The 15,278-nt window shown below is 45.6% G+C and overlaps 1 protein-coding gene across 2 annotated transcripts; it reads left to right on the top strand.

Moving 5' to 3' along the window:
- The first annotated feature begins 883 nt into the window (after positions 1 to 883).
- LOC145354625 (putative G-protein coupled receptor 139) lies at positions 884 to 10,601 on the top strand. 2 transcript variants are annotated; one of them, XR_013888889.1, is made up of 2 exons: positions 884 to 1,176; positions 6,606 to 6,682. XR_013888889.1 is itself a non-coding variant. In XM_080206054.1 (2 exons), the coding sequence occupies exons 1-2, from the start codon at positions 1,113 to 1,115 to the stop codon at positions 10,430 to 10,432; spliced, it is 966 nt and encodes a 321-aa protein (XP_080062180.1). In that variant the 5' UTR covers positions 884 to 1,112; the 3' UTR covers positions 10,433 to 10,601. The 2 variants fall into 2 exon arrangements, 1 of the variants encoding a protein (XP_080062180.1); XM_080206054.1 differs by lacking the exon at positions 6,606 to 6,682 and adding an exon at positions 9,531 to 10,601.
- Positions 10,602 to 15,278: the final 4,677 nt, after the last annotated feature.

Genomic DNA, 15,278 nt, shown 5'->3' with positions numbered 1-15,278 from the left:
TTGTAAATCTCCTCTGCACCCTCTCAATAGCTTCCACATCCTTCCTGTAGTGAGGCGACCAGAACTGCGCACAGTACTCCAAGTGGGGTCTGACAAGGGTCTTATAAATTTGCAGCATTACCTCCCGACTCCTAAACTCAATCCCTCAATTAATGAAGGCCAGTACACCATACGCCTTCTTGACCACATCCTCCACCTGCGAGGCCGATTTAAGAGTCCTGTGGACCCGGACCCCAAGATCCTTCTGATCCTCAACACAGCTAAGACTCCTACCCTTGATATTGTATTCCTTCATCCCATTGGTCCTGCCAAAATGGACCACTACACATTTATCCGCGTTGAAGTCCATCTCCCACTTCTCCACCCAGTCTTGCATCCTATCTATGTCCCGCTGCAACTTCTGACATCCCTCCAGACTATCCACAACACCACCAACCTTCATATCGTGGCTGTTGTCACAGTTAACTCTTTTTACACTGCTGGAAGGGGTGATGTGTTTGTATCTGCTTCAGCGTCTTAATTTTCGGAGAAGTTCCAGTGTCTCTCAATGTTTTTTTCAGTTTGAGGAGCTGCATTAGATTAAGAGGCAAAATAATTTTCTCTCCACCTTGAACGGTTCCAGATTATTGATTAATTTAACTTTTGCAAGTTATGCTCCTACATAATCGATTTGAATCAAAAACTGAATGTCCACAGTTAAAAGGTACAAAGAGAGAGACACGGTAACAGTTTGAATTAATTCCTGAAATGTCCCAGTCCAGTGATGGATATCACTGAGACAATCTGAGATCGAGAGATGGGACTGATGGTGTTTGAGTGGACAGCAGCTTTCCTGTTATTATTAGTCGATAAATGTGATCAGCAAAATCCAGTTTTCCAAAAGAAGTCAATCTAAAAATAAATTATTTTGCAAAATGCATTATTAATTTTCCATCACTGAACTCAATGTGATAATCTGTTTGTTTGTACGTTTTTTTTAACTTCAAACCATATTGTTACCTCAATGTCCCCGAGGTGATTTTGCAGTGTGTATATTAAAGGCTTTGGGAATATGTAACCTCAGACACAGAGACCGCGAACAGCACAAAGAGAGAGATGATTTTACACTGAAGATGTATCCAATAAGTGTTGCTGAGAAAATAATCTTCCCGATCATTGCCATTATCGGCATTCCTGGTAAGTGACTATAACCATTGAAATTGTCTAACTCTGTGTGTAAGTGGCTCTCTGATTTTAAACTTTGACTGAAAATGTTCCATGCTGATCTCATGCTCACTGTAATACACACATCAGGGAAACGACGTAATTCATTGAAATCAAACGTCTGGAATTATATGTATGATTTTAATCCTGATCCACAAATGACAATAAACCTCAGTATGTATCTCAGGATCTGACAGGTTAATTTAGTGGAATCTGTGTCCTGCTGAATTTCATCTCAGTGAAGGCGAACTCTCTGGAATAATGTTTACTGGCAGTAAGAATAAAATAAACTTTGAGTGTGGATCATTAAGCAGAGAGAAATATCTTGCACCAGACAACAACTATTTCATGGTTTATTTGTCATTGTGGAATTGTACTGACTGTGGTTCCTGAGTGGAATATCTGATCCATGTTGTCAATGAGTGATACAAAATTTCTCAATCGCTCAGTTATGTACTGAAAAGAACCAGGCATTAACTCGTTCCTGATATCTGAACAACCCAACAACAAACATGCAATATTCTCTGATTTTAATTCACAGATTTTGTGATTTATTCGCATTACTTTTAATCTAGAAATAAATTCCACTTTTTTTCCTGAACTGTTATTGATCTTTTTAAACTGTGTTATTGCCGCAAACGGTTTCAGAATCTGATTATCTGCTTCCCTAACCTCCTCGGAAGCATTCAGACATTTGATTTCTACAGAGTGATTGGGAAACACAATGTTCTGATCCTGACACTGAGCTGCCGTAGAATTGTTTCCAGTTGGAATAACCAATTAGCAAAACAGAATTCAGTGTTAATATGAATTTAATTGTTCCCTTCCACTAAGGTCATTCTCATTCTCAGTTTGGATTGGTTTGACTATTTTGAATTTATCATTTTGCTTCCTGATTCCATATTGTTGCTGTAATTGGTGTAGGACAGTGATCCCAGCGCTGATCCTTGTGGAAAATCATTCCCCACATTCCAGTAGAGTAAATCAGTTCACTCCCACTCCCTGTGTTCTGTGTTTGTAACCAGCTTGGTGCCCATTCTGCCGCTTGCTCTCAAACTCGACTTTCTCTGAGATTACTCTGAACTTACTGAAGGCATTTCGAAAATTAAAGTGTTTGACATCAATCATCTGAATATCATCTTTCATTACTGATAATTATTGAAATAATTCAAAAAGTCTGTCAATAATGGTTTTGATTTGGGAATACATGCTGACCTCTCCTTATCATCGACTGCGTTACTTGATTATTTTTCTCATAGATTTGTGTCATTTCTTTATTGTCATATTGCTGATGTTGTGACTGGACAATTGTTCTTTGAATTTGTTTGAAATTTCTGTTTTAAACTCAAATGAAACATAAAACATTTGTTGCTTTCCAATCCTATCGTTAACTTGATCAGCTGATGAAGTGGGCTGGGAAATGGGAAATTAACTTCAATACAGACAGGAGGGAGATGTTGCATTTTGCAAAAGTCAAATCAAATTAGTGCTTTCACAGTGAATGGTGGGACCTGAGAGAGCGCTGGGGGACGGTGAGGAGCTGAGCTGAGTGGGACAGTGGGACTTTGGAATTCGGCTGCAGGGTTCTCTGTAAGTGGAGTCACAGACAGATAGGGCAGTGAAGAAGGTTTTGGGTGTGCTGGCCTTGGTCAGTCAGTGTACTGAGTGTATAGTTGGGGAGTTATACAGGAGGCGGGTTAGGCTGCACCAAGAGTGTTGTGTTCAGTTTTGGTCATCTTGCTGTCAGTTTTATTAAACTGGAAAGAGTGCTGAAGAGATATAGAAAATGTAAGCAGGACGCAAGGGGCTGATTTATAGGGAGAGATTGGGCAAGCTGGGACTTTTATCTTTGGAGCGTAGGAGATTGAGAGGCAATCTTACAGAGGTCTATCAGATAATGAGAGGCATGGATGCACTCAATCTTTTCACAGGCTTGGAGAATCGAGAACTAGAATGCAATTCAAGTTAAGAAGGAAACAAGGTAATGGGCACATTACAAAGAGAGTAGTATGTTTGTGCAATCATAAGACCACCAGAAGATATAGAACATAGAACATTACAGCGCAGAACAGGCCCTTCGGCCCACGATGTTGCGCCGACCAGTTAAAAAACAATGACCCACTAACCTAAACCAATCCCTTTTCATCCATAAACCTATCCACGGATCTCTTAAACGCCCCCAAACTAGGCACATTTACAACCTCAGCAGGCAGGGCATTCCAATCCCTCACCACCCTCTGGGTAAAGAACCTACCCCTGACATCCGTCCTATAACTACCCCCCCCTTAATTTAAAGCTATGCCCCCTCGTGCTAGCAGAATTAGGCCATTTGACCCATCGTGTCTGCTCCATCATTCAATCATGGCTGATATGATTCCCATTCCCACTATCCTGCCTTCTTCCCATAACCCGTGATCTCCTTATTGATCAGCTGCCGGAGGGAGTGTTTAAGGCAGGGACATTGATAACATTTCAGAGGCACTCTGACCCAGACATGGATAGGAGAGGTTGAGGGGATATGGAGCGAATGCAGGCAAATTGAGTTAGCTTGGATGGGCATTTTGCTCAGCATGGAACGATTTGGGCTAAACCGCCTGTCCCCGTGCCAGTTTCTATGATTCCAAGAACTTCCAATGACCAGCTTGTTCGGATGGCAGGGATGATTGGTGTCTTTATTTCCCAAGGTATAGAAGCTCGGAGCTTGGAGGTTATGATGCAAGTGTATGGCCTCAGCTGGAGTACTGTGAGGGGTTCTGGTGGATTCATTCGGAGGGTGTGATTACCAAGGAAGGGACACAAAGGAGATTGACCAGGATGTTGCCTGGACTGGAGTGTGTCTGCAGTCAGGACAGGCTGGTTAAGCTGGGGTTGCTTTCTTTAGAACAGTGAACACTGATTGTGGACGTAATTGAAGTGTCCAAAACCGCCCCACTCGGCACACTCCCCATGTCCCGATTCCCCTCACTGGCTTCGTTGTCTCTGTCTCTCACCCTCAATTTCCCCTTTCTTTCTCTCACTCTCCTTCCCTTCCTGATCAAAACAAAACCAAATGAGGACCGTGCGAGAGAGAGCGGCAGAACCCCGAGTCACATTCTGTATCTAATGTTTCCCAGTGGCTGCTGTGGTTTTTATTGAACCACCGATCAGATTCAGTTAAACACGGACACTGTTTGGGATTGAAACAGATGCAAAGTGTGTCCTGAGGGCCCGGGGATTAGGATTTGAATTCAGGTCAATTCACAGACGATGCAGGAATGCTTGAGGGCAAAGAACAGGTTTCTCCCCCCCCAGTGAAACAGAACAATCCCCTCCAGCCCCAGAACCTCTGAGACACGGCTGGAAGGAGTGAAAGGGAACAGGGAGCAACTGTTCCTCACACCCAGCCTCTTCCCTAACACTCCATTAAAATAACAACAAATAACATTGGGAATGCCAGGCAGATTTCTGACAAGATGAACAGGGATTGATTGGGGGGGGAGAGAAAGCTGCAGTGACTGACACGGTGACATTGACCAACCCCCCCTCCCTCCCCTCCCTCCCCTCCCTCCCCTCCCTCCAGAAATTCAACAATTTACCCCACTCTGCCTAAAACACCCCCAGGACCCTGGGACTGAGAACAAACCATTTCCAAGCTTGAGAAGTTTTGATGTTATCACCCCCCCCCCCCCCCTCCCCTCTCACGTGTTTTGTGCTCGATGAGATTGTTAAGTTGTGCAGGAAATGCTGCTCCTTATTGATGTACAACAGGGTGGGACGGGTATATTGTGACCCCCTCCTCCCCCCGGGCAGGCAAGGGACTGAAACTGCAACTGGGCAGAAGTTGTTCTTTTCCACAGGAGACTGGCTCAGGACTGGAGATTTTCAACAACACACTTTCGAAAAGGAAATGATTGGGGAGCTGGGCAGTGATTGCTAATGGCAGACAGTCCACCGCGATCTCGTGCTTCTAATCCCCACCACCCTCCATCCCACCGCATCTCCACAATGGTCAGCTAGCTCTTACCCTTACTCTACCCTTTCTCTTCACTCCTGCCCTCTCTCATCTCAGTCTCTCCCCACTTTCTCTCTTCTCTCTCTCTCCACTCTCTCCTCCCCCATCTTTCGTCCACGTGTGTACTTGGGCAAGCAATTGGGTGATTTCCACAGGAATTTCATTGCAGTGTTCATGTGAGTTTACTTGTGACACTAATCAATGCAGTTTAATCTTTAAGAAGACAGGCAAACAGTGGGGAAAACAGAGAGAGAGAGTGACCGTGAGACAGAAATCTGACAATCACAATCTCAGAAAAGATAAATTAATAAATATTTCTGCATGGAGGTCGGTCACCAGTGGAGTGCCCCAGGGATCTGTTCTAGGACCCTTGCTGTTTGTGATTTTCATTAATGACCTGGATGAGGAAGTGGAGGGATGGGTTAGTAAGTTCGCCGATGACACGAAGGTTGGTGGTGTTGTGGATAGTCTGGAGGGATGTCAGAAGTTGCAGCGGGACATAGATAGGATGCAAGATTGGGTGGAGAAGTGGCAGATGGACTTCAACGCAGATAAATGTGTAGTGGTCCATTTTGGCAGGACCAATGGGATGCAGGAATACAATATCAAGGGTAGGAGTCTTAGCTGTGTTGAGGAGCAGAAGGATCTTGGGGTCCAGGTCCATAGGACTCTTAAATCGGCCTCGCAGGTGGAGGAGGTGGTCAAGAAGGCGTATGGTGTATTGGCCTTCATTAATCGAGGGATTGAGTTTAGGAGTCGGGAGGTAATGCTGCAACTTTATAAGACCCTTGTCAGACCCCACTTGGAGTACTGTGCGTAGTTCTGGTCGCCTCACTACAGGAAGGGTGTGGAAGCTATTGAGAGGGTGCAGAGGAGATTTACAAGGATGTTGCCTGGATTGGGAGGCATGCCTTATGAGGATAGGTTGAGGGAGCGAGGTCTCTTCTCCCTGGAGAGACGAAGATTGAGAGGTGACCTGATAAAGGTTTATAAAATGTTGAGAGGAATAGATAGGGTGGATTCTCGGAGGTTATTTCCCAGGGCTGAAATGGTCACTACGAGAGGACACAGGTTTAAGGTGCAGGGAAGCAAGTACAGAGGAGATGTTAGGGGTAAGTTTTTCACTCAGAGGGTGGTGAGTGAATGGAATCGGCTGCCATTGGTGGTGGTGGAGGCGAACTCGCTGGGGTCTTTTAAAAGACTTCTAGATGAGTACATGGGATTTAATGGGATTGAGGGTTATAGGTAAGCCTAGTAGGTAGGGATATCATCAGTGTAACTTGTGGGCCGAAGGGCCTGTTTGTGCTGTAGTTTTTCTATGATTCTAAATGCCCCTCTCCCCCATGAATTTCCTTTCACCCTCACATTTATCTCTCTGCCTCAAACACCAGCTTTATTCCAAATTCTACAGTTGAAGAATTTTCAATCCAGCCAATCCAGAATGCTCTGCAGTTGGTGTGATTATGTTTTAAAAGTGATCAAACTGTTGTTAATTTAGAAAATTCTGCAGCTAACTTGTGCATGGGAAGATTCAAGTTATGGTGGCACTTTCAGAATTCAGTTCAGAGTTTCTGATAAATGCTTTCTCTCCAAGTGTGTTTGATCTGATTGTTACAATGCAGATTGTTGCTGGAATATTGGTCTGACAGTCACACACTGAGATGCTTCAAGCAGAAATGGGATATTGGTTTGAGCCACCCGTAGGCCCTCACAGAAAGGGTTTGTTAACCTCTCCATTCCCATCTTACACCTTTAATGCTTTTAAATTCAAGACTTTTGAAGCCACTTTGCAGCCCGTGAGCTTTCCTGGAAGAGTGTGCTCATTGCTGCAGAGCAAAGGCCCCGAGTCAGTGTATGAACAGCAAGAGTTCACAGTCCCAGCAGTGTCCATCCAATCAGATGGGACTCAGTCCTTCCCTCCTCCCTCCCTCCCACTCTCACAACAGCAATCCCATTGACCAACCAAATATTCCCCAACCTCACCACCCTCTGATAATCTGGAAATCCCCCTTCAATCCCCTGGAAAAGTGAAATTCCCTCCAAAAATCTGAGCCAACCCTTTTAAAACAATTTACACAGCAAGATCCCACAAGCTGCAGTCAGCAATGTGGAATGAGTTTTTAAATTTGGATGATTTTTATTTAATATAGACAGGGGGATTAAGGGTTATGGGGAGAAAGCGGGAAAGTGGAACTGATCCACTTCAGATCAGCCATGATCTTATTGAATGGTGGGGCAGGCTCGAGGGGCTGGATGGCCGACTCCTGCTCCTATTTCTTATGTTCTTATCTCCCTCCCTCAGTTACAGCAGAAAGGTAGAAATAACTCTTCTCTTTTCTTACGTCAAGTTTAGGAACTTTGAATTCAGCACTTAAAGCGTGTTTTACAGTTTGTGAATTGTTTATTTTTTAAAGTGCATTCACTGTTTCATTGAAGTTATGTGTGTGTCCTGCAAGGTTCCAGGTGGGACTAGCTCTCCCCTTTGGATTTCCTCATTCACTCTCTCTCTCTCTTTACTTCCCTTTCTCCCAATCAGGCAGACAGATCGGAAATGGGGACCGAGATCCATGAGGAATATTGCGGAAAGACAATGTCCGAAACCTCAATTAAAATATCATCCATCTTCCCCCCTGCCTGTTCCCTGCACCCCTGTTCCTTCTCCAGGAGTTTCCCATTTCCCTCTTTCTGTTTCCAAAGAGGCTCTTCTTTCTTTCAGGACATGGCTTTCAATCTATCCTCGCAGGATTTCTCTCAATAATTCAGGCACTCTGAGCGATGTGAGTTGATCTGTAGCCAGGGACGACAGAAAGTTGACCCTTACGCCCTGTCCATCATTCCCAGGTACCCCACCCTCTCTCAGTCCCTCGCTCAGCACCTCTGGTTTCCTCCTGCACTTGCCTGACCTTCCCTCTGTCTCCAATACACATTCACCCTCCCTTTTTTCCCGCTTCTGCTGTCCCTTTTATTTGGGGTCATGAAGGATGTTCTGATCCAGGTATTTCTCCTTGACCCCCCTCTCTCTTCACCCCTCTTTGTCACTTGTCCTCTCTGCCCACATTTCTGCTTATTTCCCTCTCCCTTGTGCACTTTTCTTTGAAAACAGAGATGAGATATTCCCTTCTCCCCATTTACAATCACGAAAAATCACATTACTGATTGTGGAAATATTAGTTTTAAATCCACATAGAGGGAGTGAGAGATAAAGAAAGACAGCAAGAGACAGAGAGAGACACAGAGAGAGAGGGAGAGAAAAACGGGGAAGAGATAAAGAATATGGAGGGAAATAGATTCGAGGAGGAAACGAGAGGAGGAGAGAAATGTTACAGAGGGAGAGACAGAGATGGAATGAATGTGCAAGTGTGTGAGAGAGAGAGCGAGAATGTTGGAAAGATGGCAGAGAATGGCAGAGAAGTCTGGTAATAGTGGAAGAAAATTGGAAAGAGAGGAAGAGTCTGGCAGGAGATAGATAAAGAAAAAAGGGGAAGACAAATCTAGCACGAGGGGGCATGGCTTTAAATTAAGGGGTGGTAGTTATAGGACGGATGTCAGGGGTCTTTACCCAGAGGGTGGTGAGGGATTGGAATGCCCTGCCTGCTACAGTTGTAAATGCGCCTAATTTGGGGGCGTTTAAGAGATCCGTGGATAGGTTTATGGGTGGAAAGGGATTGGTTTAGGTTAGAGGGTCATTGTTTTTTAACTGGTCGGCGCAACATTGTGGGCCGAAGGGCCTGTTCTGCGCTGTAATGTTCTATGTTCTACAGAGAGTTGAACAGAAAGAGTGACAGGCAGAACAAGGAATCTGGAAATAGAAAAGTTGGGGTGGAGACAGAATGAGGAAGAAATTTGGAGAGGGAAGGATAACTGGAATGACCCTGAAGTGAGATCCAACTCCATCAGCTGTCCAGCCCAGGGAAGTGTTCAGTCCGGAATGGGTTCTGATAATTGGGTGCAGGAAGGGATGGGAGATTCTCTGGTGTATTCCTGTCCAGTTTGGGTCTAATTGGGAAATCCGCCCAGTCTGAATCAATCCTATAAAACAGATCAGATGAGAGATCCAACCTCTCAGAAATATTTGAATGATCAGAATTCACAGACAGTCCCCATCAAAGTGAGAAATGTGGAATTCACAGCTTCCTGTTCCCCAGTTCCGGACGAACCAATGGTGTTACATTGGCTACTTTCCAATCTGTAATGTTAGTCTCGAACACAATCCTCCAATAACACACCACCCAGGGAACCCCTTCCATTGGTCTGATAGTCAAATCCTCTCCTTACTGCAGACATAGAGAACGTTTATTCACTAATTTCCTGGCTCTTATCCATGTTTCTCTGGCAGCTAATTTCCTGGGAATTGTGATCCTGAGTCAGGGAAAGTGTGGCCTCTCCACCTGCACCACTCGCTACTTGGTTGCCATGGCAGCAGCGGATCTCCTGGTGATCATCACCGACCCCATTCTCAACTACATAAATAAATATTACTTCCCCTGGAATTTTCTGGACCTCACCCCTTCCTGTCGTGTTAAAGTTGTTCTGGAGACTGCGGCGACAAACTGCTCAGTCTGGTTCACCGTCACGTTCTCCTTTGATCGATTTGTGGCCATTCGCTGCCAGAAACTGAAAACTAAATATTGCACCAGGAAAACTGCGGCTGTGGTTCTGGCAACAACCGGCATCCTGCTCTCTGTGAAAAATATCCCCTGGTACTTTACAATGAAACCTGATAGGATAATCAACAATGTCCAGTGGTTCTGTATGACAAAGACAAGTGTCTTTTTTGATCTTGGATGGATCGCATTTACCTGGTTTGATCAGATTTTAACTCCATTGCTCCCATTCGCTTTAATCCTGCTGATCAATGCCCTGACAGTCAGTCATATCTTAGTAACCAGTCGAGTACGAAAGGGACTGAGGACTCAGGGTAAGGGAGATAATCACAGAGACCCTGAGATGGAGAGCAGAAGGAAGTCAATGATTTTACTCTTCAGCATATCTGGAGCTTTCATTCTCCTCTGGTCGGTATCTGTTATATTTTTTATTTATATCAAATTGAAAGGATTCATTCACATCACTGTTCCTCAACATACATTTCAAAAAGTCGGATACATACTTCGGGATTTGAATTGTTGCACAAACACATTTATTTATGTGGTGACTCAATCCAAGTTCAGGGAGCAGATCAGAATTGCACTGAAATATCCAGTTATATCAATTATTCAACGAATAAAGAAAAAAAACTGACTGACAGCCAACCAGATACCTGGATCTCTAAATGACTGCCTCAGCCAATCAGAGACTGCGTTCACTAACTGACCGCCTCAGCCAATCAAATACGGGATTGCAAACTGGCCACTTCAGCCAATCAGAGACTGGATTGCTCAACAACAGCCTGAGAAAAATCAGAGATTGGGATCGCTATCTGAACTCCTCAGCCAATCAAAGACTGGATTGCTAAATGACTCCCTGAGCCAATCAGGCCTGGGCTTGCTAACTAAACATCTCAACCAATTACAGGCAGGATTACGAAGGAACTGCTTCAGCCAATCAGAGACTGGATTGCTATTTGCCCAAATGTCGGAGATTTAAACGCTGACAAATTCAAATCCTCGTTCTGTGTCCAGTCCACATTTTCAGACCCAGGAAACATTGTGTCTTTTTGATGATAGCTGTCTGATTGGGTATGGAAATACTGCAACCTGACCAATCCAAACTAACTGAGTGTTTACACCTGACGGACGTATTCAAGGGAAGAATAAAGAGATGAGCTGGCCTTAGAGGGGATGGCTGAAATGGCACAGCGCTCTCAAACATCCCCTCACTCACATTGTCTCATCACATCTTACACATTTCTCCCTTTGAAACCCCGGTACTCAACCCCTCACCATTCTCTTTCTCCCTCACCCTGCCCCTTCCCTGTCTCTCTGTCCCTCGCTGAGTTCCTCCATTCCTCACAACATTTCAAACTCAGTTGTGTTGAAACTGCCCCCATCGTCCCATTTCTCCCTCATGCATCCTGTCTCTATCTCCCTCACCCCGTCTCCCCATCCCTCAACACGTCTCATCCTCCTTCATCTCCCCCCCCTCAATCTTCACACCTCTTTCTCCCTCATTTGCTTTGTCTCTTCCTCCCTCACCCAGTCCTTCACCGCTCGCAGTCAGTCTCACTCCCTGGAATCATCCCTCCCTCCCTCACATACTTTTTAACCTGAGTCACTCCGAAACTGCCTCCAGCGCCTCGTCTCATGCCTCACCTCAGCTAAACTACACGGCAGTGGGTGCTATGAGGAGGATGCTCAGAGGCAGCTGGCTGAGGCAGCAAATACTTGACAGAAACAATATAATGTGGATCAATGTGAGGTTATCCACCGTGGGACGAAGACAGGCAGGAAGATTTTCACTTCCTTATCTGCTTGACACAAGGTCATCTCAACTCGAAACATCAGCTCTTTTCTCTTTAGAACAAACAAAGAACAGGAAACAGGCCCTTCGGCCCGACAAGATGCTAGCTTTTATACTTTATGCCCAGTTCTCCCTCCCTTGCCCCATCCCTACACCCCTCGCCCCGTTTCTCGTCCCTCCCTGTCCCACACTCCTTCACCCTTCCCTTCTCTGCAGCCCTCACTCTGCTCTTTGATCCGTCTCCAATCCTCCACCCCGACCTCAGCTCTCCCTCGTTACGTTTTTCCTCCATCACCCGCTCTCTCCACCCCTTGCCCTGTCACCCTGACTTTCTCTCCTTCACCCAATCTCTTCAACCCTCCGTCTCCACTTCCCTCACCCTGCCTTTCCCTCCCTTGTCCCATCTAACCCTGGGTGGCACGATGGTTAGCACTGCTGCTTCAGAGCACCGGGGACCCAGGTTGCAATCCTGTCTTGGGTCACTGTCTGTGTGGAGGTTGCACATCCTCCCCGTGTCTCAGTGGGATTTGTCCGGGTGCTCTGGATTCCCCCCACGCTCTGAAAGATGGGCGAGTTTAGACACATTGACCCAAACAGGTGCTGGAATGTGATGACGAGGGGAAATTCACGGTGAGTTTATTGCAGCGTTAATACAGGCCTTACACGTGACTAAGAAATAAACTTTAACTTTACACACCCTGTCTGTGTCCCTGCCCTCACCCCTCCCTGCCTCACCCCGTGTCAATCTCCTTTGTCACATATATCCCTCATTCACCCCATCTCTCCCTTCTCACCAGGCTTGGAGTTTTACCACCCCACACACAGCAGGAACTGGAGTTGGTGAGGGGGGGAGGAATTGTAAATGTCCCTTGTGGTTAGGCGGGATTTTATGGTCAAAGGAAAAGCAAAGAAAATCCGGCCCCATGTTCCCCTCCCTTTCTCTGTCTCTCTCCACTTGCCCGTGTCTCCCCACTCGCCCTGTGTAGACCTGTAGATTCAACAACTGTGCCACCCCTCCCTTCCTCGTGCCTTTTATCTCTTTTTTCTCATCCTTGTCCGTTTCTCCTGATCGGGCCCTGTCACAGCCTCACTTGCGTTGACCCTCTCTCTCTGTCATTGTATTCCTCCCTCTCTCAGCCCTTTTCTCCTCCTGCATCCCATCTCCTCCTTCGTCAAACTCTCTTTGCCACACTGAAATATACATGTGCGCACAGTCTGACTCCACTGCACCCACAATATCTGTGTAACACACATACTCTGTCACACACTCTCTCAGACTCACACACACTCTCTCAGACTCGCACACACTCTCTCAGACTCACACACACTCTCTCAGACTCGCACACACTCTCTCAGACTCACACACACTCTCTCAGACTCTCACACACTCTCTCAGACTCACACACACTCTCTCAGACTCACACACACTCTCTCACACTCATACACACTCTCTCAGACTCTCACACACTCTCTCAGACTCACACACACTCTCTCAGACTCACACACACTCTCTCAGACTCGCACACACTCTCTCAGACTCACACACAATCTCTCAGACTCTCACACACTCTCTCAGACTCTCACACACTCTCTCAGACTCACACACAATCTCTCAGACTCACACACACTCTCTCAGACTCACACACAATCTCTCAGACTCACACACACTCTCTCAGACTCGCACACACTCTCTCAGACTCTCACACGCTCTCTCAGACTCACACACACTCTCTCAGACTCACACACACTCTCTCAGACTCACACACACTCTCTCAGACTCTCACACACTCTCTCAGACTTACACACACTCTCTCAGACTCACACACACTCTCTCAGACTCACACACACTCTCTCAGACTCACACACACTCTCTCAGACTCGCACACACTCTCTCAGACTCACACACACTCTCTCAGACTCACACACACTCTCTCAGACTCACACACACTCTCTCAGACTCTCACACACTCTCTCAGACTTACACACACTCTCTCAGACTCACACACAATTTCTCAGACTCGCACACACTCTCTCAGACTCACACACAATTTCTCAGACTTACACACACTCTCTCAGACTCACACACGAGCACTGACACTCACACACACACACACACACACACACACACACTTGCTCTCGTTCTTTCTCTTGCTTCCTCACTCCATCTCTCTCAGCCTGTTTCTCTCCCTGTATAAGGCTACATATCAGATGTGGGGCCCTCCTCAGCTGGAGCCCATGCATTATTTGTCACAATTAAATCTGGTTTTTTTATTTCTCTTTGAGGTGATGTGTTTGTATCTATTGCAGGGTTTGAATTTTCTGTGATGTGCCTTTGGTTCTAAATGTTTCCTCAGTTTGAGGAGCTGCGTTAGATTCAGGGATAAATCATTTTATTTGCAGATTGAGTAGTTCCAGATTATTGACTCATCTCCTTTTGCAGTTTATGCTCATCCAGAACCCAGTTAAATCACATAACTGAATGTCCACAGTTAAAGACCACACAGAGAGAGACACGGTAACAATTGGAACTTAATTACTGAAATGTCCCAGTCCAGTGATGGATATCACTGAGACAATCTGAGATTGAGAGATGGGAGTGATGGTGTTTGAGTGGACAGCAGCTTCCCTGTTATTATTAGTTGATAAATGTGATTAACAGAATCCAGTGTTTGAAAAGACATGTTCGGTCATTGGCGAGATAACATACCCTTCATATAAAAATAAATATTTTGCATCACTGAACTCAATATCTCTTTGTTCATATATATATACTTTTTGAAAGACTTCAATCTGTGTTGCTACCTCAATAATTACCCTGAGGTATTTCTACCCAAATCAAAGGAATACGGAACCACAAAGTTTAAGACTGAGGCAGACTTGATCCGGTAACCCTGAGGTGAAGGAACCCTTAGGGAGCAGTGATCACAATCTGATCGAATTTACCCTGCAGTTTGAGAGGGAGAAGCTGGAATCAGATGTAACGGTTTTACAATTAAATAAAGGAGCTACAAAGACATGAGGGAGGAGCTGGCCAGAGTTGATTGGAAAGGGAGCTGAGCAGGGAAGAGAGTGGAACAGCAACGGCAGGAGTTTTTGGGGATTATTCAGGAGGCGCAACAGAAATTCACCCCAAAGAGGAGGAAACATGTTCGGGGGGGGAACGAGGCGCCCACGGCTGACGAGGGGAGTCAAGGACAGAATAAGATCAAAAGGAAAAGCATATAAAGTGGCGAGGATTCATGGGAAGTCAGAGGATTGTAAAGCCTTTAAAAGTGAGCAGAGAACAACTAAAAAAACAATGGGGGGGGGGGTAAGAGAAGATGAAATCTGAGTGTCAGCTAGCTGGTAATATAAAAAAAGATCGGAAGAGATTTTTTTTCAATATATAAAAGGTAAGAGAGAGGCAAAAATAGCCATTGCACCACTGGAAAATGAGGCTGGGGAAGGAATAAAAGGAAACAAAGAAATGGCAGAGGATCTGAATCGTTACTTTGCATCAGTCTTCATGGTGGAAGACAGCAGTGGGATGGAGAAGCTCCGGGAGAGTCAGGGGGCACAGGTGGGTGTAGTGACCATCACCGAGGAGAAGGTTCTGGGGAAACTGAAAGGTCTGAAAGTGGATAAATCACCCAGACTGGATGGACAATACTCCAGTTCTGAAAGAGATGGCTGAGGGAATTGTGGAGGC

The sequence above is a fragment of the Carcharhinus amblyrhynchos genome, chromosome 18 (genome assembly GCF_965287045.1).
Source record: "Carcharhinus amblyrhynchos chromosome 18, sCarAmb.v2.hapA, whole genome shotgun sequence".
In the NCBI taxonomy this organism is placed as follows: Eukaryota; Metazoa; Chordata; class Chondrichthyes; order Carcharhiniformes; family Carcharhinidae; genus Carcharhinus; species Carcharhinus amblyrhynchos.
Note: the sequence above shows the minus strand (reverse complement) of the source record. Positions and strands in the feature narration are given on the sequence as shown.

Coding starts and splice junctions, on each gene's coding strand:
- LOC145354625 (XM_080206054.1), top strand. CDS start 1,113: ATGTATCCAATAAGTGTTGCTGAGAAAATAATCTTCCCGATCATTGCC. Junction 1,177..9,530: donor TGCCATTATCGGCATTCCTG/GTAAGTGACTAT, acceptor TTTCTCTGGCAG/CTAATTTCCTGGGAATTGTG.